This window comes from Maniola hyperantus, chromosome 19, assembly GCF_902806685.2.
Source record: "Maniola hyperantus chromosome 19, iAphHyp1.2, whole genome shotgun sequence".
Taxonomy (NCBI): domain Eukaryota; kingdom Metazoa; phylum Arthropoda; class Insecta; order Lepidoptera; family Nymphalidae; genus Maniola; species Maniola hyperantus.
In genome coordinates, this window is record NC_048554.1 from 12,958,150 (window position 1) to 12,983,129 (window position 24,980).

General features: G+C 41.0%; 1 protein-coding gene, 2 long non-coding RNA genes and 1 other non-coding gene across 10 annotated transcripts in view; 3 read left to right on the plus strand and 1 right to left on the minus strand.

Annotated features, from left to right (window-relative positions):
• The window catches only part of LOC138403671 (uncharacterized), a 331,305-nt gene that overhangs the window by 171,613 nt on the left and 134,712 nt on the right, over positions 1-24,980 (minus strand). The gene's annotated exons all lie outside the window — the stretch shown is intronic.
• Sec31 (secretory 31) overlaps positions 1-24,980 on the plus strand; it is a 36,361-nt gene that overhangs the window by 9,793 nt on the left and 1,588 nt on the right. For 2 of the 7 annotated variants that reach the window (XM_069505049.1, XM_069505053.1), the window contains 18 exons: positions 1,336-1,410; positions 3,393-3,493; positions 5,057-5,169; positions 5,797-5,879; positions 12,498-12,554; positions 13,301-13,385; positions 13,579-13,689; positions 14,059-14,256; positions 14,929-15,101; positions 15,259-15,291; positions 15,797-15,955; positions 17,232-17,334; positions 17,829-17,903; positions 18,360-18,817; positions 21,214-21,372; positions 21,993-22,184; positions 22,722-22,847; positions 24,408-24,479. In XM_069505049.1, the coding sequence (XP_069361150.1) occupies positions 1,336-1,410; positions 3,393-3,493; positions 5,057-5,169; positions 5,797-5,879; positions 12,498-12,554; positions 13,301-13,385; positions 13,579-13,689; positions 14,059-14,256; positions 14,929-15,101; positions 15,259-15,291; positions 15,797-15,955; positions 17,232-17,334; positions 17,829-17,903; positions 18,360-18,817; positions 21,214-21,372; positions 21,993-22,184; positions 22,722-22,847; positions 24,408-24,479 (2,373 nt within the window). Of the gene's footprint in view, positions 1-1,335; positions 1,411-3,392; positions 3,494-5,056; positions 5,170-5,796; positions 5,880-12,497; positions 12,555-13,300; positions 13,386-13,578; positions 13,690-14,058; positions 14,257-14,928; positions 15,135-15,258; positions 15,292-15,796; positions 15,956-17,231; positions 17,335-17,828; positions 17,904-18,359; positions 18,818-19,449; positions 19,588-21,213; positions 21,373-21,992; positions 22,185-22,721; positions 22,848-24,407; positions 24,480-24,980 lie in introns of those variants that run through there. The other 5 variants (XM_034978495.2, XM_069505050.1, XM_069505052.1 and 2 more) reach the window with 4 other exon arrangements.
• LOC138403676 (uncharacterized) lies at positions 9,295-11,445 on the plus strand. Its single transcript, XR_011237892.1, has 2 exons — positions 9,295-10,801; positions 10,865-11,445. It is a non-coding gene; the product is annotated as an uncharacterized lncRNA (long non-coding RNA).
• TRNAS-CGA (transfer RNA serine (anticodon CGA)) lies at positions 19,190-19,262 on the plus strand. Its single transcript has one exon. It is a non-coding gene; the product is annotated as a tRNA-Ser (tRNA).

A 24,980-nucleotide genomic window follows, 5' to 3' on the forward strand; every position in this document is an offset into this window, starting at 1 on the left:
AACCCCTAAGGGGTTGAATTTCCAAAAATCCTCTCTTAACGGATGCCTACGTCATAATAGCTATCTGCTTTCAAATTTCCGCCTGATTTGTCTAGTAGTTTGAGCTGTGCGTTGAAAGATCAGTCAGTCAGTCAGTCACCTTTTCCTTTTAAGATGATACAGTATTAAAAGTGTTATTTCTTGTACGATGATACAGAACCCATCGAGTGCGATTCCGAAAAAAATCTAAAACGAACGTTACGAAATTAGCTAGTTAATGCTAATCCCACCAACATTTCATGTTTTGGTTGCAAAAATTCACAAGTTCATAATGACTTTTTTGTTAAAAAGGTATGAGATCTCTAGTAGAGCCAAGCCCCTAAGCTGATCTGATTTGTAGTATCCATGGGACCTGCCCTAAGTCCAATGTATATAGCTCTTATATGCGAATCGTATTTTGTATGTGATGCCTAGTCTACGTACAACATTTCAGTCTTCTAGGACTTTAGGAAACACTTTTTTTGTACAGACTGTCAGATATGCATTCCCTATACGAGGGGATCAATAAATCTGAAACCATAAAAGCTACAGAATTCATTCTTACTGCTGTACTCAGAGTCGCTAATCGTTACTTAAGATTGAGTTAAAACGAGACAGATTTATGCGCGAGTTATAGCTCTGTCTCGTTTTAACTAAACTTAAGTAACGATTAAGCGACTCTGAGTACGGCAATTAGTATGTTTTAATAAGTTTCCTGGGGACACCTTATCCTGAAAATTCTAGCGTCATCCAGACCGAAGCGTGCCCCGTCCTTTAGGTTGGCTCGTCTTGACGGCACTGCCGTGCCCCATGATATAGCAGTAGTATAATATGGTAACGTCATTTGAAATTGATATTGTAGTACCGCAGTTGATAACAGATGGCGCTGTATGTCGTTATATCGCGCAACTACTCGTGGTGTCACACATGGTAAATTAACATTAGAGTCTTTGTTATTAAATCCTTTCTTAGTAAGAAAACCTTGCTATCGGGTTTTCTATTTTTTGGAATCTCATGCGTACGTTTTGTACTGCAGAGTGTATACTAAATATCATTCATCCATACTAAGTAGTTAGTAGAATATAATTATATTATAAAATATGCAAAAGTGTGTTTGTCTGTCTGTACTCTGTATGATAGCTTTTCACGTCCTATCCGCTTATCCGATTTTGACGAAATTTTGTACAGAGATAGCTTGCATCCGTGGGAAGGGCATAGGCTAGTTTGTTTTTATCCCGGTATTTTCAAAAACCTAAAGCCACGCGTACGAAGTCGCGGGTATCACCTAGTAAAAAATAAAATAAAAATTGTTCACAGTTCGGCGGGAAGCTAGTGACATTCGAGAGGTGTCCACAAGAGGAGGCGCCGCAGAAACTGGTCTACATTAGTCAGGTATGTGGAATATTTGTTTACAGTGCGACAAGGCTCTCTTGAATGACATTGAGAGGGGGGCTAGGGACAACCCTCCACCTCTCATGGCCCCACCAACCTCTCGGTTATATGGGCCGAATCGCGGGAGGGCGCCCGTTCGGTACTTGCTCTTGGCATTTTTCCCGGGGCGCCCTCTTGACTCCCTACAAATTATTTTTGTCTCTTCCTTGTCCCTTATGCTCACTCTCCCCCCTTGGGGGCTAGACGTCACTAACACTGACAGGGGGGCGCTGTTGGAGAACAAAGGCTTAGAATATTCAAACAAGTACAAAGGGGACACATGACGGCAACGTTAGTTCCGATTTTCGTCACGCGCCAAGATAGCCTTGTCGCACTGTAGATAAGATATTTGCATAAAATGTAATGTACTATTTCTCCCATTTGCTCGGAATCGGCTACTTTACTGAAGAAAGGATTTCATTACAGAGGACTGTTATCGGGTCTCTACTGGCCACTCGCCATCAATTTCCAAGACGACTGTAATGGAAATTGCTGGACAGTTTCATACTGATGACGAGGTTCTTTTTTTTAAATAAAAGTAGCGAGCAAACGAGTAGGCGGGTCACCTGATGTTAAGTGATTACTGCCGCCTATAAACCTTTGAAAATGATATGAAACTCGGAGGCATGTTGGTTTCCTCACAATGATTTCCTTCGCTGCTAAAGCAAGCACGTACTCCGCAAAGGTAGAGCGGAGCGATTCGAGTCCGTGAAAAAAAAGATATAAAAATTTTAGACCCAACTTTGATATTGCTTACGCACTAATCTGATGTTTCCAAATCCAAGCTATTCATGTCCGATTTGAATCCGAGGTACATCCGAGATATTCTCACGGATGACGGAGAGAACTCGGATGACGGAAGTCGGAGCTAGTACGTAGGCTACCATACAACTTCTATGACTACTTCGGAACGTATTTTCACGGATTTGGATCGGAGGCAGTGCGTAATCGCCCGTAGAGGTGAAAGAACTCCTGTCCTCCCGATTAGGAGGCCGACGTCCTAACTACTGGGCTATTAGGAGTTTATAAATTTATAGATGCAAACTGTGGAATCAACTCCCTTCGGCGGCGTTCCCTTTAGATTACAACATGGGGTTATTCAAGGGGCGGACCAACAAATTCCTAAAATGCTTATAGAAGCAGGCGTTACTTTGCGGAAGTCCATGATATACAATGAACCAAAAGCTTAATTTGCTGTAATCCGCTGAAACAGGTCGAATCTGTATGGTGCAACATGCAGCATGCGGATGCATGCAGGATGCATTGCCTGGTGGCTGCTTCTTCCTGCATGTTTAGCAGTGGGAGGGCGGGCCATGCATTTTGCATGCTGCATGTTGCACCATACAGATTCGACCTGTTTCAGCGGATTGCAGCAAATTAAGCTTTGGTTCATTGTAAATTCCTAAAAGGCCGGCAACGCATCGGCGGTTCCTCTGGTGCTGCAAATGTTTATGGGCGGCAGTATAATCACTTAACGTCATGTGACCCGCCTGCTCGTTTGCTCGCTATCTCTATCTCACACATACACACACGCACACACTCACACACACAAAAGCAGACACGCATACACACACACACACAAGCATACACACAGTGGCGTGCAGGCCATAGAGGCATAAATGCACTGCTTACCCCAGTTGTAATAGCTCAATGCATATTATTCTTTATGACCTGCCAGTAAACAGGCCTACCGAACTAATGCCTACCCTAGCTTCAAACCCTGTGCACGCCGCTGCATACACACACACTGTTCTAATTTTATTATTGTATATACCTACATTTATTCTAAATCTATTCTGTTAAAAATAGTTTTAATTATAATTTTAAGTAATCTCTTTTGGCCTTCTGTTATAACTAGATTTAAATTTAAATAATAATTATGTATTTACGCTGTTGATTACTTTCAAATAAACAAAAAAAAAATAAGATGTCCTTTATTGTAGGTGGTGAGTGAACCAGAGATAGTGGAGAAGGCATTCGAGCTGGATACCGTCATCGGACTCACGCTCAGTCAAGAGCCCGGCGCCGCTGAGAGATTAGCTGAGTGGGTATACCATTTTAGAAATTACTAGCTTATGCCCGCGACTTTGTCCGCGTACAAATTTAAAATCCATATACTACCCCGTTATGATATATTATTATGGGGTAATGGCACCGATTCCGTTGTCTTTCTCTAAACTAAATGAGATTGCCCATTTTCTTAGGAGCTTTGGGCCCTCCCTAATATAATTGTTATGTCACCATGGTTTTAATTTTATTTTGTAGACAAATAATTAACTCTTTATATTCTGCAAACGATTTCTATTTAATCACCCAGGTTATAAAGAAATCTTATTTTTTATATTGCTGATATTGAGGTTATATTTAATTAATACTTCTTCAAAATAAATGCATGTCTACGATTCTAACTGTAATTGTGGATATTTTCAATAATAGAGTGAAAAAAAGTCGTAATAAAACATAATCGTAAAAAAATAACACATTTAAAAAAAAATTAACTTAAGTTTTGACACGATGCCACAAAAGAGGGCCCGTTCACAGGCGATCTCCTTTAGAGTATCTGCATGCTTTTCTTTTTAGCAATGCTAAAAAGGGACAGAACCTGAACTTTACATTTAAAGACTCTAAATTTTAGTGCACCCTACAAATTTAAACAGTAGGCTCGCGACTGTGCGCTAAAATCACGGGTTTTACCATCTAAAGATTAAATTTAAAACTGTCAAACTGCGTCTGTCCTTTTCATATTACTTTAGTAAGAAGAGGATGCAAATACTCTAAAATTAGGTTGTGCTCAGAATCAGTACCAAAGTTAGACTAAAAATTCTTTTATTTTTTTGCGGAATACAGAAGTCAATTTTTGAGGGATACATCATACAGACTTATTTTCATAGATTTAGAATCTTTTATTGTAGTGTTATGATTTTTAACGGTTCACCTTTAAAATAAGGACTAAAATCGTACTTTTAACATGACAGTTGACACATAATTTAAGAGCCTCGATAACTCAACGGACTGAAAACCGAAAGGTCGCCGGTTCAAACCCCACCCATTCCACTAATGTCGAACCTACTACTAGCACAAGCTTTACGCTTAATTGGAGGGGAAGGGGGAATATTAATCACCAATTAACTTGGCTAATATTTTAGCATTTAAACTACCGTGAGTGATTTCCATTCTAAATAATATCTGTCCCGGCTGTACTCACGTGTGTAGTCGACGTTAGCCCGACTAGTTTCGAACCCATACGGGGTCCTTTTTCAAGGGAGTCCGTTCGCGCACGCGCCGCGGTTTTGACTGCGGGACGCACGTGCCGCTGCCCGTAGCGCCCGTTGTGGCTGGGGTGGGGGGGGAGACAGCTGCCGATCGTCTCCCGACAGTTCCTGCTGTTCTTCATCACTGGAACCGTCACCGACATCCAGGCACGCGGAGCTAATGGTGTCCCGTCCCACGACTGATGCCCTTGTCTTAGTATGGGTTCGAAACTAGTCGGGCTAACGTCGACTACACACGTGAGTACAGCCGGGACAGATATTATTTGGCTAATATTCTTTAAAAAAAAAGAAAAAATGGTGAGTGAGTTCTCATTTTGTACGCATCACTCTCGTAGATACTGCCGCGAGAAAGGCGACGCGGCGAGTGATCAGCAGGAGCGGTACACGTGGTTCTTCCTCCGCGCCAACTTCATGTCTACCTTCCGCAGTGAAGTGCTCAATCTGCTTGGTGAGTCAACGTTCAACCATCATGCTCGACCCATCGCCGGCTCACTACAGAGCACGGCTCTCCTCTCAGAGTGAGAAGGGCTTTGGCTACAGTTTATCACGCTGGCTAGAGTGCGACAAGGCTGTCTTGGCACTTGAATGACATTAAATAGTAGTATGATAAAAAGCTGTGGTAGCCTAGTGGTTAGGACGTCCGCCTTCCAATCGGAGGTCGGGGGTTCGATCCCGGGCACGCACCTCTAAACTTTTCGGAGTTATGTGCGTTTTTAAGTAATTAAAATATCACTTGCTTTAACAGTGAAGAAAAACATCGTGAGGAAACCTGCATGCCTGAGAGTTCTCCATAATGTTCTCAAAGGTGTGTGAAGTCTGCCAATCCGCACTTGGCCAGCGTGGTAGACTATGGCCAAAACCCTTCTCACTCTGAGAGGGGACCTGTGCTCTGTAGTGAACCGGTGATGGGTTGATCATGATGATGATAAAAAGTAGGCTCTCCAGGTCTTTAACTATACCTATGCAAAAAATCACGTCGATCCGTTGCTCCGTTGCGACGTGATTGAAGGACTAACCAACAAACAAACACTTTCGTATTTATAATAAGGGTACTGATGGACCACTTGTATTGAAGGTTTCAAGCAAGACGAGATCCCGTCGAAGTTCAAAAGTCAGGCCGGTGAGACCCGCGCCCCGGACCTCGCCGGACTCAGCAGAGTGAGTATTTTTATACGTATTTACGAGATAAGTATAGGCATTGATAAAGTCTTCAAAGGTGCAGTTTTGTTTGCGAGTTTATTTTGGTTAGTATATATTATTTGTACGAGAACTTCATGTCTAAAATTTTTTTCTTAAGTTTATGTCAAAATACTTATTTCTTTTAATTTTATGTCTAAAAATTTCTGGGTTTGTTTAGCTCTGTTTAAGGGTTTTTGGGTTTTCTTACCTAAGTCCCTTTTTTGTGAATCTTAGTCGGAACGTTTTCAGTGAATTTCATTAGATACCTTCAACAAAAATTGAGTCCATCAGCATTTCTGCTTGCACCAACTTCTATTTAAAATGTCTTATTCTCAAAACGTCTAATTAATTTGTTAAAAATTTGTAAGCACTAATTAATGATTAAACGAACTTACCTGTACGTGAAGTTCTATCATAATTATACGAAGTGCTACGTCCGAAGAATCAGTAACGTCTAGATATTATTGAACACAATGTAGTACGCATAAGGAGTCACCACTTCAGCACTGTAGTTTAGAGTTTTTTTTTTTTTTTTTTTATTATTATTACCCCCCGATTGGACGACCTCACTCGCCTCACGGCCGTCGCACCGCCGCTTTTCATTTAGAGTAGATGATTGCGATGTTTCCGCAACATTCTGGGTTCTCAGGGCGGGCGGGTGTTACTGATTCTTCGGACGTAGCACTTCGTATAATTATGATAGAACTTCACGTACAGGTAAGTTCGTTTAATCATTAATTATACTCGTGCTACGTCCTCGAATCAGTAACGTCTAGATATTATTGAACACAATGTAGATGTTGAGAGTACGTGGAGGGAACGTCGCAATATAAAATAATAATATGAATGATGTAGGAAACTTTTGCTCATTCATTACAGTAACAAAAGAGTATTACGTACAAAGAGTAATCGTCTTCAAAAATTGCAATATTATTTATAAATGTCATTAATTTTAATCAAAGCGAACATATCGTTCTTACTAAGGCCAAGTTATCTAGGCTACTAAGGTAAACTACCTTAGTAGCCAAGATAACTTAATAACGAGTTATTGACTACCGGCCTGTTGTAAAACTTGGCAAAGGTAGTGGAACTGCCGCTACACCCAGCGGTCTATCTTATTATATCTAGATTGACCCCAAGCTTGAACGCCATAGATGTTGAGGCGTGTCGGGTGCTGTGGGAAGAAAACATGAAAACGTCAATTCCACTATCTTTCCAGGTGGACTTAATCCACTGGCTTAGCGTTTGAGGTGAAACACAGTAGTCGGTCAGACTTTCGTAAGTTTTTGGTTCTGGCCATGTATATAATACCTAAGCGTTTTTGCAGGGCATATTTCTGGGAGTTCCTTGAAGGAAGGCAGGTAGTTACAAAATAGGTTTGTTATGTACCCACTTTGGACGTTTTAATAAATTCCATGATTTTTATAATTTATTGATCATTTGAAATAATTACTTTGTCAATTTTAACTTTAGACAGCGTTCGCACTGTGTGCTGTCACAAGAGCAAATAAAGTCATGCATTTCTTTGAAAGCTGTTCTACAGGGTCATGCTTTCAATAGGAGACAAAGAATCTAACTGATTTGAACTATGTTTGTTTACCACGTGGATATTATGTGGTGGTCTTAGCTTGTAAGTAAACACTTTTACAAAATCTTGTAATCCTATCGTCCTGTGATATATTTCCAATTACTTATTAGATAGAGAGCAACTCTGTGACTATTGATAGTTCTATATTGATCACCAATATTAATTATCTTAATGAGGAACTCTATGACGATTGGAATGGATGGATCGTAAATGTTTAAACAATATATTCTATACAAAAGGTATAGGTACCAACGTTTGAGGCAAATGTTGTGTTTTATTATTAGAGTGTTAGTCGACCATGAAACCATCATGATTGATGATGATCAGGTAGGAATGGAAAGGATGGGCACACGTCGCGATAGCAATACGGTCCGGACAATACCCCGGCAACCCAGGGCAATGTTTGCTGGGACAAGGTATTAGAACATCGTTAAAATTTAACTTTACGTCTGATTTGAGCAGATGCATAAATGATGGGTACCATGGTTGATTGGGTCAATAAGTAACAACCATTATACCTACAGCTTTGTCTGTGCTCTGCAAAGTTTTTAGTATAACAGCGCTAGGAATAAATACATAAATTAAAGCTTGGGACCAGTCTAATGTGAAAGCGTCGATTTCAAAAGCATCAGGGTCCCTATGCTATGCCATGAGACGAATTTATCACATTTAGTATTTATTCGGGTAGCAAATAAATCAATTTGTAGGACTGGAAAAATTTCCCATCAATTTTTGATAGCCAGAGTTCGTTTACTCCCATTCAAACATCATGATGTGATTGACGAGATTCCCGATCAGCAATAATATTATCTAACGACTTATAGTTAATATATAAAGCTACTATAATAATCATCTGAGACTCACACTACTGCCATATGTCTTTAGTGACGTTGTTCGTGCGTTGTTCATGTGAGGGTATTTAACGCCGCCTATGCGATTAATCTAGCTCACTGCAGTTGTGTTTAAGTAATCTCTGAAAGTCGTAAAAACATTTTGCAAATCGCTTTAGGGCAAAGTACGCAGTTAAATGTTCGAGATGAATGATATATGTAGTTGCCCCTCACTATAAGACCAGCGACCACTTAGCGGTTTGACCATCCCGTTTTTGAGGCATCAGACCAGACATAGCTCCTCTAATACATAGCTGTCGCTTCTACGTAGTAGTACTTGCAAATTCTTTGGTCGCTTCTGATTCTATGAACTGAATTGTCGATGACATTCAGAGCCACCAATTTAAATTAGTAAGGGTTGTGACATTGTCATAAATGCTTCATAATTGTCGCAGGTTATATTGGTTTCGTACTGTAACCATCCGTATTCTATGGCCTGCATTCAGAGACAAATAAACCTAATAATTTGGCAAATTTCCGTATTTTGCAGCGTTTTAAGCGTAGCATAGGTTATGATATTATAAATTGCCATTTATGATAAGTATAACCTAAATAATTGCAAGACTTTGAAGGTATCCTGCATTCTGTTACTTTTTACTCATTATTTCCTCATTAATGATGGATGACAAATTATGAAGCCCAGCGCCCTTAGTAAATTTTTAATGGCCTCAATATTTTGCATACAGCCTTCGTAAGTATAACCAACGAAGTATAGCTTATGTATCTATAAGTATACTTATAGATGATACAAAACCACATGAATGTAGAAACTTTACAATAGGTTTCATCAGTTTAGTAAACATTTATGGCGCCGTAGGGTAGGTATACAGATACCGAATGGCAGGACTGGTCTATCAAGTTTCATTTGATAGCCGTTTATCTAAGATAAGATGTTATTAAATCAAAGTCAATTAAGACTTATAAAACTGGGCGAGGCGTCCAGCGTAACGTATCAGATGTACTGGCGGTGGGTCTACTTGGGCCACTGCGTGTAGCCTTGCGACAGGTTCTCACGGGACAGCACGTTCTGCGGGGCAGGTGGCTGGTGGCTGCGAGTCGCGGCCCTCGTGATGTTGAAGCTTTTGGGCTTCTTGGGAATTTCGGGTTTAAGTCCGAGCTAGATTTTGAAACAGCCATCGACCATCAGAGCAAACTGTTCTGATGGTCATCTGATGGTCTCCGGAAGGTTGCTACCAGAAAAGAATTTTGCCATTCTTAGTAGGCAAAAGCTAGTCCTTTAAATCCCTCTTAACCAAATATAAAGTGCGAAGTTACGCCGTGCTTCCGATTCGGAATGTCGAACTTTGCATAAGATTCGACTAAGTCCCATAAGACCTCTAGTCAAATCGTTGTTCTCGGTGGCACATAGCTGATCCGATATTACTTTTCCGAGCAAGAAAATACCAGCTGTTATCTGCTTTTGACGTGCCTCAATGGCCTTGTCCATTTGACCTGATCAGGAACTGTGGCCTTAAACTTGGGATTAAGCTTTGGTGCAGCCATATTTATACAGTTCCTCGGAACCAAGAATTTCTTCAAAAGTTCCTTGTGAACATCCTTATTTGAACCGGATGTTGCTACATGGATAAATCTAGGCGCGACTTCCTTAATAATGTCAGGCCCATATCGGGTCTGTACCCAGTATATCAAGATTATGGTGTTAGCAGCGTCCTCATCACGAACACTCGATGCAATCGGTTCTCCCGACACGTTATCGGGTATGATAGAGAAGCTAATATAATTGTGGTCTACAAAGACGGCAAGATAGTCCTAAGGACTACTCTTTTTACATTCAATTGCGACGATATAGTCCCTCAGACTATTCTGATGCATTTTGTTACACCCTAGAATTCCCCCAAGGGTTTAAAGTAGAACGAGTGTGGCGAAATAGTCCCGCAGACAACTCTGATATACTCTTAAGTTTATCTGTTATCATTATAATTGCGGGTAGATATTGCGGGTACAAATGCGGCAAGATAATCCTAATGACTACTCTGATGCAATTTGTAAAAATAAAGCTATTTCACAGTCGTTAACATTCAAATGCGGCGAGATAGTCCCACAGACTACTCTGATGCATTTTAAAGAGTTTATGCAATTTACGGCTAATAATTCAAATGCGGCGAGATAGTCCCGCAGACTACTCTGATGCACTTTACAGCCAATAGTTCAAATGCGGCGAGATAGTCCCGCAGACTACTCTGATGCACTTTAAAAAGTTGGCAATTTACGGCTAATAGTTCAAATGCGGCGAGATAGTCCCGCAGACTACTCTGATGCACTTTACAGCCAATAGTTCAAATGCGGCGAGATAGTCCCGCAGACTACTCTGATGCACTTTAAAAAGTTGGCAATTTACGGCTAATAGTTAAAATGCGGCGAGATAGTCCCTCAGACTACTCTGATGCAGTTTAAAGCCAATAGTTCAAATGCGGTGAGATAGTCCCGCAGACGGCAGACTACTCTGATGCACTTCAAAGAGTTAGGTTAAAATGCGGCGAGATAGTCCCGCAGACTACTCTGATGCACTTTAAAGAGCTAGGGTTCAAATGCGGCGAGATAGTCCCGCAGACTACTCTGGTGCATAGACCGTAGCGTATCATTTGAAGGTTTAAACTATAACGAATGTGGCGAAAGAGTCTCGCAGACAATTCTGATACATTCGTAAGTTTTTTCTTTTATCATTATAATTGCGGGTAGGTAGGTACTTACCATCAACAATTTCTTTTGGCGTGGCTGGCCTCGATGAATTTGACGATGAATCCGAAGATTGGCTCGATGATGATGGAGAACTTAACGTGACCGCGTCACGTTTTTTATGTCGTGAAAGTTTCACTTCCTTTTCTTAATTTATTCACTATTAATTCCAAACTACTTTTGTTTACACGTTTCGGCATAGTTACTATAATTATTAAATTATAAGCCTACTGCGTGCGAGATACTGAACAAGTGAAGTGGTTGAGCACTAAAATGCGAATGAAAAGCGGCGGTGCGACGGCCGTGAGGCGAGTGAGGTCGTCCAATCGGGGGGTAATAATAATAAAAAAAAAAAAAAAAAAAAAAAAAACTCTAAACTACAGTGCTGAAGTGGTGACTCCTTATGCGTACTACATTGTGTTCAATAATATCTAGACGTTACTGATTCGAGGACGTAGCACGAGTATAATTGTATGTCTTTAAACCTTTTAACTAATAGTTTTGACGAAATTTTGATAAATGTTAGTCAACAACTTTTTGATATAGGTACATTTAACATGCTTTTAACAAATAAATTCTAAAATGTACCCATTTCTCCTTGAATTCACTTTATACCTAACTGTCCACTGAAATGTACATATACAAGTACGCTGGAAGAAGTGTGTCATAAAAAAAGACACATTTTTATGCCGATTCGAAGTGGCTCACCGGGCGTACCGGGAATTTAAATTAACAATGGGGCCGATTCTCTTGTACAAAATCTCTAAACTAAACTCAATTAACAGGTCTAAATCTAGTGCCATCCCTTTCCGCAAGCAACATTATGAAAGGGATAGCAATAGATTTAGGCGTGACATTTTAGTTTAGTTTAGAGATTGTGTACAATGGAATTAGCCACATTGGCACCGATTCCGTTGTCTTTCTCTAAATTTAGAGTATCTGCATCCTTTTCTTTTTAACAATGCTAAAAAGGGACAGAACATGAACTTTACATTTAAAGACTCTAAATTTTAGTGCACGCTACAAATTTAAACAGCGAGCCTAAAATCACGGGTTTTACCATCTAAAGATTAAATTTAAAACTGTCAAACTGCGTCCGTCCTTTTCATATTACATTAGTAAGAAGAGGATGCGAATACTCTAAAATTAGGTTGTGCTCAGAATCAGTACCACTATGTCAAATAGTCTTCGTGTTGATACTATACTGACAGATGCCTCATTACTAATATTTAGTTCCGAGTACGCTAGCATGACGCTCACTGCTGCTATTAGAGTCAAAATAGCAAAAATCAAGTTGCTTCCTTAAACAGATCGGCAACCGCAGCTCCAGCGTACTTGTACTAGTACAGGTCAGTGTAACTGTCCCTCTTTCTATGGAATGTGTGCACTAATTGGCTATAACGTTTTGGCTCACTAACTTAGGGCGAGAGCACGGAGACTGAAGCAGAGTTGTCCACCGACACCAGCACCGACCTATCGGTAAGTCACTTACGGCCTAAATAAATAAATAATTAATCTATCTATCTGTTATACGTTGATAAGTTACTTTGAAACAAACTTACAAGAAATAACCCTCTATTTTTTTTTTTAATTTTTATGGCAGTTATTTTGAAAATTTTATATGTATTTATTGCGGCAATAAAAGATCTGGCACAATGAGTGGTCTAAATGCACTAGGCACCCAGAAGTTGAGGGTGGTGTATAGGGCCCCATGGTGGCCTGGTCTGCTGCGCTATTAGTTCTTCAGTCGACCTTTGCTTCAGGCGCTGTAGGCTATAGGAAAATTCATCCCCATCCCTTCACTTCCCAGCTATAGGAAAGCTCATCCCCATCCCTGCACTTCCAAGCTATAGGAAAGTACATCCCCATCCCTTCACTTCTAAGCTTTAGGAAAGTTCATCCCCATCCATCCCTTCACTTCCCAGCTATAGGAAAGCTCATCCCCATCCCTGCACTTCCAAGCTATAGGAAAGTTCATCCCCATCCCTTTACTTCCAAGCTATAGGAAAGTTCATCCCTATCCCTTCACTTCCAAGTTATAGGAAAATTCATTCCCATCCCTTCACTTCCCAGCTATAGGAAAGTTCATATCTATCCCTTTACTTCATCCCCATCCCTTCACTTCCCAGCTATAGGAAAGTTCAGTACCCATGCGCAGACATCCCATCAGAGTTCATGATACCCATTAATTATACTAGCGAATCACTTCTCGAATTCTCCCACAGGATGCGCAAACGTTGATCGAAAGGAAGCTCGCAAGTGTGGACTTAGAACCAGCGGTGGACAACGTGGTCATTCCTAATGGAGAAGGTGAGACTATGAATATAAAAAATAAAACGTTTAGAATTTTTTAAATCCCGCGGGAACTCTTTGATTTTATGTAAGCTAACTATACCTTTCATCAAAATTAGTTAAACTGTTGAACCGTGAAAAGCTACCAGACATACAGACACACTTTCGCGTTTATAATATTAGTATGGATGATACCTGTATGTTTGTTTAGATCCAACGAGTTTGATTTGTCGCGCTCTGGTGTGCGGCAACCTGGAGGAGGCGGTCGAGCTGTGCTTGGAGGCGAAGAGAATAGCGGACGCACTTATCATTGCTTCCTTGGGTAATATACACAATTATTACTAATAGTAATAGTTTTATTTGCTTAAATGTGGTACAATGGGCACAACTAAATTTTAGAGCATTCGCATCCTCTTCTTACTAATATAATATGCAAAGGACAGACATAGTTTGACAGTTTCAAGTTTAATTTAGAGCCGTCAAACCTCGTGACTTTAGCTGCCAGTCATGAGCGTATCGTTTAAATTTGTAGCGTGCACTAAAATTTAGAGCCTTTAAATGTAAAATTCATGTTCCGTCCTTTTTTAGCAGTATTAAAAAGAAGAGGATGAAGATACTCTAAATTTAGTTATGCTCAGAATCAGTACCAATATTTAAGTAATGTCCAATACCTAACTGTTTTTGTGTTCAGGTAGCCAAGAGCTTCTATACAAAGTCCAGAAGTACCACCTCAACAAAACCGCTTCAGACCCCGTGTCCCTGGTCTCCGGGAGTCTGCTGAGGTCCAAGTGGGACACTCTGATCCAGGCCGCGTCACCCAACAGCTGGAGGGACACCTTAGCGGCGTTGGTGACGCATTGCGAAGGGGACAGCCTTGCGCATTACTGTGGTAAGGGAATTTCAGGTTATAATATATCTTGTAGGGTTGTATCTTGGATCTTTGCGGGAGTCTCCTGAGGTCCAAATGGGACACGACGAAAAGACATTCCGAAGTTTCCCGAATGCTAACCCTGTCGATTTGGTGGCTAACTCCTTTCTCGAATTTTTTTCTGATCTTATTATTTATTTTATTTTATTTATTTATTTATTTTATTTATTTTATATCTAATTAGAACGGCAGTGCCACTTACACTAACTAGATGATTAATAATAAATTTAAATACAAATAAAGGTACAAGAAAAAAGACAAAATACAAAACGATAAAAGATCAAAGAATTTTGAATATGTACGCTGAGAACATTTTATGACATATTCATGCAATGCTCTCAGCGTACTTTAGTAACTCCCGAACCAGTATTATAGACCCATCATTAAATGGGTCCCATTGAGCATTATTGTCTAAAAGCGCGTTGAATGATGCTAATGAACGGGGTATAGGTGACATAGATCTAGCAACAGTGCGATGATATGGGACCACGAAAAGTTTATTTTTTCGTGGACGAAGATTACTGTTGGATTCAGGGACACGTATGCGACACAGTTGGTCATGAAGTTCTGGAGCATTAACATCTCCTCGCAAAATTATAACAGATTAATATTTCATTATATTGTTAATGACAGAAATGCTGGGAGACAAGTTGTCCCAGGAGTCGGATGAAGCGTTACGCGACGCGGGCGCCCTGTGCTACGTGTGTGCGGCGCACGGCGACGCGTTGGCCGCGCGAGCGCTGCGTGGCGCCGCCAGGGATATCGCCACGCTGGCCAAGTGCACGGAGCTGGCGTTGCTGACCAAGGCTGCTGCTGCCGCCAGGGGGCGACCCGTGCAGGTGACTAGTACTAGGAGATAAGTAGTCCTAGGTCTATCAAACATGTTATGTGTGCGCGGTACACGGCGACGCGAGAGATATCGCAACGCTGGCCAAGTGCACAGAGTTGGCGTTTCTGACCAAGGCTGCTGCTGCCGCCAGGGGGCGCCCCGTACAGGTGATAATTTTTTAGACCACAGCCCAAAAGCGATGAAACTGCTACTCGAGTTACTTTTCAGTTGAATGACCATTTTGGCGCTTGGTTAATTTTAAATATAGACGGAAGTATGCGAATGTTACTTTCGAAAAAAGTCTTGAGTTAGGGCGATTACACACTGGATTTGATCCGAGATTCGAATCCTTGAAAATACGTTCCGAAGTAGTCATAAAACTATTTGTATAGTAGCTTACACACTAGCTCCGACTCCTGTCATCGGAGTTATCTCCGTCATCCGTGAGGATATGTTGAATGTGCCTCGGATTCAAATTAGACGTATGACGCAGACATGTCCAAGAAGTACACTGAATAGCTTGGATTTTAGTAAGCCATATCCGAGTTCGGTCCAAGTTTTTTATATCCCTCTTTTCACGGACTCGGATCGGATGAGTGCGTAACCGCTCTTAGTCTCAAATCGTGCCTAAGGAAGTTTTACTTCTGAAACATGTATTCGTCTGGTTTCCAGCCCGGTGGCAAGTTGGAAAGTCTTCTAAGCGAGTACGGCGCACGGCTCGCCTCGCAGGGCTGCCTGCAGAGCGCGCTGGCTGCGTTGCAAGGAGCTACCACTGAGCTCAACCAGAGGCTCATGGTCGCGCTGGGCATGAGGCCGCAGAAGACTGTACAGGTATGTCTATCATCATCACTGTCATATCAGGAAGTCGTCCACTGTTGGACATAGACCTTCCCTAGAACACCACCACACCCTGTCCTCAGCCTTCCTCATTCCTGCTGTCGTCGCCGTTATTGTCAGTGTATCGTGCCAGAGGGAGCCTCACGTTATGCTTACGAATACGCGGTCTCCACTTTAAAAAAAATCAGCTGTATAAGTCCCGCAAATTGCTATTGCGCTGGAACCATGTCTCATTAACATCGAAATGACGTCATTTTAACGTCAGCTGAAATAAAAATATACCATCAGCTCGAAACTTCAGTCTAGTGCTGACGTCATTAGAGTGGTGGCCACGCGCATTAGCAATTTGCGGGGCTTAAAACGGCAATCACTTCTAACGGTGAAAAATAATCTTCAAAACGGTTAGACCAATTGTGACGGGACTTTCGTAGTCAAGTAAAGGACTTTTTCCAGGAAAACAAAGGGGCTTTAATGGGAATTTTAAAACAACGTCAATCCATTGTAGACGATTTCTCTAGCAAAAGCTAAATAAACTTTAAACTAAACAATTTCGATCTTTTAATCAAATTAACTTGTTAAATCCAATTACCTTGTTAAACCCTATTAACATTTAAATCCAATTAACTCGTTAAATTTTAACATGTAGAATCCCATTAATTTATATATTTCAACGTAATTTGTATTTTAACGTTAAAAATCATTTATTCAAATTGTGTACACCTATTGATGGTCATCTTGCTGAATTTGCAAATATCAATGATGTAGTGGTGATAATAATTAATAAGACTTGCTTGAATTAGACATAGACTTGTTGACCCGCCTTGACTTCGATTTAACGAGATTAATTTGAATTTTGAATATTTGCACGTCAGTTATCAGTCAGCTAGCTGTATATGTTAAAAACTTATATATATATTATATAAGTTGTATATAGAGAGTTACATTTTTGTGCCGTTTGCCGTGGAGACCCTGGGGCCATGGAGTCTTAGTGCTAAACATTTTTTACGAGACATTTCACCGCGATTAATAGCCTCAACTGGTGACAGAAGGGCTGGCTCATTTTTTGCGCAGCGGATCAGCCTGGCTGTCCAGCGCGGAAATGCAGCTAGTATTCTTGGCACCATTCCACGCGGTCATGATTTATATAGTAATTAGATAAGGCTAGCTTTAAGTTTTATTATATTTAAAAAAAAAAAAGTTGTATATATATATATATATATATATATATATTTTTAAGTTGTATATTATTTTGGTAACCATTCGGTTGCAGCAACAACCGCAGCAGGCGGCGGCGCGGACGCGCACCGTGAGCTCACACTCGCAGACGCGCGGACATTTCCCTGTGCATAACGATGTTAACGCATATAATGCAGGTAAGATAATCGCTCTTCGAGATATTTATTGATGGTTTTTATGATATTGTTTTCATCATCATCAACATCATGATTGATTTTCAAAAATCCTTTCTTAGCGGATGCCTACGTCATAATAGCTATCTGCATGGCAAATTTCAGCCCGATGCGTCCAGTAGTTTGAGCTGTGCATTGATAGATCAGTCAGTCAGTCAGTCAGTCGGTCACCTTTTCCTTTTATATATTTAGACTAGCTTATGCTCGCAACTTCGTCCGCGTGGACTTCTTAAATTTCAACCCCCTATTTCACCCCCCTAGGAGTTGAATTTCCAAAAATCCTTTCTTAGCGGATGCCTACGTCATAATAGCCTATCTGCATGCCGAATTTCAGCGCGATCCGTCCAGTAGTTTGAGCTGTGCGTTGATAGATCAGTCAGTCAGTCAGTCAGTCAGTCAGTCAGTCAGTCAGTCAGTCACCTTTTCCTTTTATATATAGTATTTATTATTTGTTGCAGCCCCGGCGCATGAAACAGCGAGTTGGGTGGCCAGTGCCATGCCGCCTCGGCCCCCTAGCGTCTCCTCACAGCCTGGTATAAATATTAGTTTTTCGCCCTTTTATAACAATTTTAAAAAGAAGGGCGCTTATTTTTTCGAGATTCATATAGTGCTTGTGTACGTTCTAAATTCTAAATTAGCCTGTACTGTCCCAAGTCTAGGCAAAGGCCTCCCTCTGATCCTTCCACCATTTCCTATTCCGTGCCTCTTCAGGCCACTTAACTGCAAACGTATCTAATTCCTCACGCCAACGTCGCCTCGGCCTACCACGCTGGCGTTGATGATTATGGGGCGTCCAGAACGAAGCTGATTTTGCCCATAAGTCATCTGACATACGGCACGTTGTAGTTCAAAATCAATTAATTGTAATTTGCGTCCTATATTTGCTTATGCAGTGTTACGTCATATTACACGAATAATAACGTAATTACAGAAATATAATAAAAAAGAAATAAAATTTAATTACTTTATGTGGAAAAATATCTTTTTAGGTGGAAAATCCGGCCGATCAAAATACAAAGTGGACCCATCAGTACAATCCGCACCCCTATACAACCAATACGGCTACAACAACCCCATACAGTCGCAACCTACCTTCGGCTACAACAGTCCTCTACCCGACCAATACGGCTCAGCTAGCGTGCCTAGCCACAACTTCACACCGATCAACCAACCCAATCCCATTAACCCGTTAAATCCAATTAACTCGTTAAATCCAATTAACTCGTTAAATCCAATTAACCCATTAAATCCTGCTCCATTGAACCCGACAAATCCAATTAATCCGTTAAACACGACCCCATTAAATCCAATGAACCCGTTAAACCCATCGGTTAACGGCGGGTACTATAGCAACCAGCACGTGGAACCAGCGGTTGCGGCGTCGCCTCCCTCTAAACCGGTCCCTCCGGGGTGGAACGATCCTCCGATGATGACTTCTAAACCTAAGGTAAGGAGTTAACATATTTATGTACTGGCCGATTTTATGGCATAAGACCATACCATAGATTTTTAACATTATCTAAATAATTTTAAATACATATCAAAAATTGCGGGACCGGCAGGATTCGAACCTGCGTCTTCTGGGTTTCGCGCCCGACGCCTTGACCGTTAGGTCACGGTTTCGCTTACTGCCAAGACGTTACTCAGTACTGAAGCGACTGGTAATGCCATCTAGTAGCGACACTTTGCAGTTATCGAAACTACTTTCAAAGGCCCATATTACAATGCGTATAAGTAGTTTCGATAACTAGATGGCATTAACAGTCGCTTCAGTACTATGTAAACATACATATCACAAATTTCGTCACTGGCAGTAAGTGAAACCGTGGCCGAGCGGTCAAGGCGTCGGGCGCGAAACCCAAAAGACGCAGGTTCGAATCCTGCCGGTTCCGCTATTTTTGATTTGTATTTAAAATTATTTTTAACATTATTTTCATTTAATTTTTTTGTTATTTGTGACGTCGATTTAAGAAAATGGAATTGCGCCATTTAAGAAATTTAATTGTAGATAATTAAAACACTACTAAAATCCATTGGATAAGCATTATTGTATATGTTTGATGCAATGTTGCGATCCAGCAATTCAGTCACGAAGACATGTCGGCCCTGCACGCGGGCACCCGCCAGTGGAGACACATTATCGAACATAGGCGACAATTCGAGGTTCGGTTCCCGTTGAGAGTGGCATGCTTTCATGATGACTAATTATAATTTTTAAACATGCCCCCCAATTGTGTAAGAATAACCATTTCATGGCTATCGCAATCGTCAAGAAATTCTGCCCTTTGATTGGTTGATTCGCTGTTTACATTTTTTCACAGCCAATCAAAGGGCAGAATTCTTGACGATTGCGATAGCCATGAAATGGTTATTCTTACACAATTGGGGGGATGATCATCGAAATTGTCTATCAGTCACATTTCTATTGTTTTTTTGTGTTTTTTTTGGTTTGATTTGATTTCTGTTTGTTAATTTACATTTCACTCAAAACCTATCGTCTAAACCACGGAAAGAAGTGAAGAAGCTTTTCCGTCCATGCTGAAACTTTTGATATCGCGACTGTTAAGGCGAATACACACTGCATCCAATCCGAATCCGTGAAAATAGGATCCGAAGTAGTCATAGAACTATTTGTATGGTAGCTTACGCACTAGCTCGAACTACGATTATCCGAGTTCTCTTCGTCATCCGTGAGAATACCTCGGACATCCGAGCAGTGGCGTGCAGGTCATAGAGGCATAAATGCACTGCTTACCCCAGTTGTAATGGCTCAATGCATATTTTTCATTATGACCTGCCAGTAAATAGGTTCCTACCTAACTAATGCTTACCCTAGTTTCAAACACTGTGCACGCCACTGCATCCGAGGTATTCTCACGGATGACGAATTTAAATCGGACATTATGACTTAGATAGATATATCAAAGAGGTCCACTGAATTAGCTTGGATTTGGACCAGAGTTCGGTCCAAGTTTTTATATTCGTACTAGCTGATGCCCGCGACTTCGCGTGGAATTAAGTTTTTAAAATCCCGTGGGAACTCTTTGATTTTTCGGGATAAAAAGTAGCCTATGCCACTCTCCAGGTCTTTTTTTATCCCGGCAAATCAAAGAGTTCCCACGGGATTTTTAAAAACCTAATTCCACGTGTACGAAGTTGCGGGCATCAGCTAGCTTATAATAAGGGTACTAATTTTCACGGACTCGTATCGGATGAGTAGTGCGTAACCGCTCTTAGTGTCATCTAAAAAATCCCGTCGTTTCCGCAAATTTTGACATTATTGAATTGAGATTTAAAATAATCCTACTAGTGTTAATGAAATTTAATAGTTAAGGTTTTGTTTTAGACATTGTGTTTGTTGTTAATAACTATATTGAACACGCCAAAATAGTCAGTGTAAGGTAGCATCAGCGAGCGAACGTCTTACACTGGACGTATGCATAAATTGGGACATCATCATGCATGTTGTTTTACTTCATGAGAGAAAAGTGGCTAATTCTGTTGTGCACCATCTCTAAACTATAATGATAGATCTTATAGTGGGTAACCGAGCAAATTCACAAAAAACAAACCCACGAAACAATAAATTTTGCAGCACATTTGCAAAGTAAAACATTTGTTAATAGTCAAATGTTTTTTTAATAGTCAAATTAAAAGTAAAAAAACTGTTTATAGTCAAATGTTTTTTTTTGAATGATATGTTTGCGGAATACAACGTTTGTGATTTGATTAGTTTTTGAAACGTTTTTGGTGAAATGATAATTTGTCATATTTTTTGTTAATCATTAGTAATTAACCCTTATAGTAATTTATAGTGGGTTATAGTGATGAATGTTTTTCCAGCCAAAGCAAGAAACACCTCAGCCTCAAGCGCCAATAACTCACCCGCTGTTCGGAGTGGAGCCCCCACAGCACATAGCGTTGGCGCCAACGTCCCAATACGATCAAACGTTTGGCCAACAACCCTACTCAGGGCAAGGGGGCCAATATCCTAACCAACAGGTAAAAATTGAAGGAAATAAAACAAGACTTCAAGTTTATATATGGATATATTTTAAAATGTGAATAATTCTTAAAAATTCAACAAAATGATGTAATAAAACATAATGGAAAAAAAGAAAAAAAATATGTAGGTAAAATTACAAATTAATGCAACCGCATTATTTTAAACTAAATAATGCCCGCGACTTCGTCCGCCTGGATTTCGGTTTTTGAAAATCCCGCGGGAAAACTTTGATTTTCCGGGATAAGGAGTAGCTTATGTCCTTCCCCGGGATGCAAACTATCTAGAAGAAAGAAAGAAAGTACGTTTATTTACATAACTGTGCCACACATCACATCTTAAAACTAAGAGCTAGTGCCGGCGCTTCTTTCATCTGAGAACAAGTAAAAAAAGCCATCTCTGTACCAAATTTCATCAAAATTGGTTGAACGGATGGGCCGTGAAAAGCTAGCAGACAGACGGACAGACACACCTTCGCATTTATAATATTAGTATGGATGAGTTCAAAGAACCAGTTCATTATATTGCAGTTGTTTTTGTGAACATTTATGATAGAGCAGATGCAGACACTTGGAACTTGGAAACGCTAATCCATAAAACTTTCCCTCCTTACACACAGTTCCCGGGTCAACAGGCCCAGTTCCCTGGACAACAGGCCCAGTTCCCTGGCCAACAAGGACAGTTCCCGGGTCAACAGGCGCAGTTCCCTAGTCAGCAGGGTTTCCCGGGACAGAGCCAGTTCCCGGGCCAGCAGTACGAGCAGCAATATCAGCAGTACCCACAGGGTATGCAACCTGGATACCCACAACAGGTTTGTAGAAAATATAATACGATTATAAAGCCTTAAATCGATGTAAAAACCCGGCCAAGTGTGTGTCGAACTCGCGCACCGAGAGTTCCGTACCTTGGGGAAGGACGCCTGTAATGCAAATATAAGTTTGTAATCGCAAATTACAGTAGCCGGCAAGAAATATTGTACATCATCCTTTAGAAAGAGATAGCAGTTTCGTAGAGTGTTTTCTCTATAACACGGTACTTTGGTATGAGTGACAGAGACAATACTCTACGAAGCCGAAATGTCTTTCTAAAGGTCGATGTACAATATTTCTTGCTCCTTGCTAATAATTTTAGGTCAACGGGCGCCCTAGGTTTTGATTCCCTTGCAAATGGCAAAATAGGTTCCTATTTTATTTTATTGGGGGGGTCTGGTGTTCGGCCCTGGTCATGCATATCTGAGATCTGAGAGTTCTCCATAATGTTCTCGGCGGTGTGTGAAGTCTGCCAATCCGAACTTGGCCAGCGTGGTAAACTATGGTACCCTTCTCTGAGAGGATGTTCTCATTGGCAGGTGGAGAGCCCCGCGCCGGTGGAGGCGGCGCCGGTACAGAAGGGCCCCGTACCAGAGGAGCACGCGGTGCTGCAGAGCGCGCTGGACTCGCTGCGGCACGCGTGCTCCGAGAGAGCTGCCAATCCGGTAACTATGGGGATCTTTCACTTTCAAACAAACATACTATCATACATACATACTAAAATTCACATACACAAACTACAAACAAACACACCTTTCATATATAGACCGCAGGTCGCGTGCAGAGCTAGTATGCGCGCCGCCGCCGCTCTGTATGAAATGAACTACATAAACCGGTTCGTGTGACGTCCCGCACCCGCACCTGCACCCGCCTGCGCCCGCGCATCGCATATCGATGCCGACCTAATAAATTGCAACCCGCCAGTCTGTTCCAACGCGCCACTGCGACACCGTGCCCACGCATGTTCAGTGGCCGCACGCCAGACACGCGTGGTGTCTGGCGTGTCTGTCCATAATTTAATTTTGTTTTTATCGAACCGCGGCCTTTTTCTATTCTTCAAGTTTGTTGTATATATAGTTACGTTGTAAATAGTATAATATCTTTGTGTGTATATATAAATTCACAAGAAATACAGATCGGTGGTAAGAAGAAGAATACGGGATTTCATTTACCCACACCTCACGCACCACCATAGTAACTACTATCTATCTAGCTAATACTACCATAGTAGCCAAATGGCAAAAAACGGAACCCTTATTTTTTTTTTCCACACAAAAAGAAAAACCACTTGCAATATTGGTTTCTTAGTGCTCGTAAGCGCTTGGCGGCTTGTCTGAGCACTGCACATTCCTCTGTAGATAATACTTAGTCTAATATTCTAGGTAGGTATGTGTAACTATTATGAACAAATGTAGGTAGGTAGTTTTAAAATAAAATATGTCCGCGTATACAAGCTTCAATTTCTGCATACGAGTTGGACCTCGCCAGTCGCCACACCTGACGCCACACAGTATCGATCTCGATAAAATGACTTGACGGTATATAACGATAAAAGTCATTCTCCCGAGACCAACGCAATGCGGCCCGGCTCACTATTATGGATTCGTCATGTCTGTCTGTCTGTCTGTCCGTCCGTATGTCACAGCCACTTTTTTCCTAAACTATAAGAACTATACTGTTGAAAGTTGGTAAGTAGATTTATTCTGTGAACCGCATTAAGGTTTTCACACAAAAATAGAAAAAAAAAACAATAAATTTTTGGGTTCCGCAGAAAAGCGCAACCCAACCCTGACTAAAAACTAATGTATATTGTACACCAATGAAATATATACCTTACTTATTGCTTGACGATAAGATTTTAATCACGAGTAGGTATGTATGTATGTATATACTTTATTGCACCACAGAAACACAAATGACAGGTTACAAAAAGAAATCTTAATAAGTAGGTACAAAAAGGCGGTCTTATCGCTAAATAGCGATCTCTTCCAGACAACCTTAACGCTAGGGAAAAAACGAACAAATGGACAATGGGAGGTGGTGTAAAATAAACCTAAATACCAATAGCTAAATAAACTAAACCATATAATAAGAATATAAAATACATATTGGTACAGCAGACACTCGCTCATATTTCGCGCGTAATAAACATGGCGTGCACAGACACGTTTTTTTTTTAATCATGGGATATCAGTATTGTTTTAATATTTAACTTTACTTTCCAGCAAATGAAGAGAAAGTTAGAAGATGTACAGAGGAGACTGGAAACGCTGTACGATATGCTAAGAGAAAATAGGGTACGTTGTTGTTTTATAACCAGACGTCGTCCGTGTGGATTTAGGTTTTGTAAAAATATCCATGGAACTCTTTGATTTCATGTTTTTCCCCAGGATGCAAGCTAACTATAGTCCGCAACATGTCGAGATGGCAATTTGGGTATGATGCGGGGGGATACCTCGCACGTCACCTGCGCTCGCCCGCACCAGGTTAGCGCGGGGGCTGTGCGGGTGTGCGGGACGTTCCCTCCCCGATTGCCATCTTGACCTGTTGCGTACTATATGTATCTTTGCCAAAATCGGTGCTTACCTGAGATTTCTCCATAATGTTTTCAAAGTGTGGGAAGTCTTTATTTTATAATTTTTATAGTGTTTCACCTACACTTGAAGAAAATTTCTAAATAATTTTTAAATACACATCAAAAATTGCGAACCGGCAGGAATCGAACCCGCGTCTCCTGGGATCGCGCCCGACGCTCTAACCACTAAGCTACAGCCCGCTTACTGCCAGTGAAGAAATTT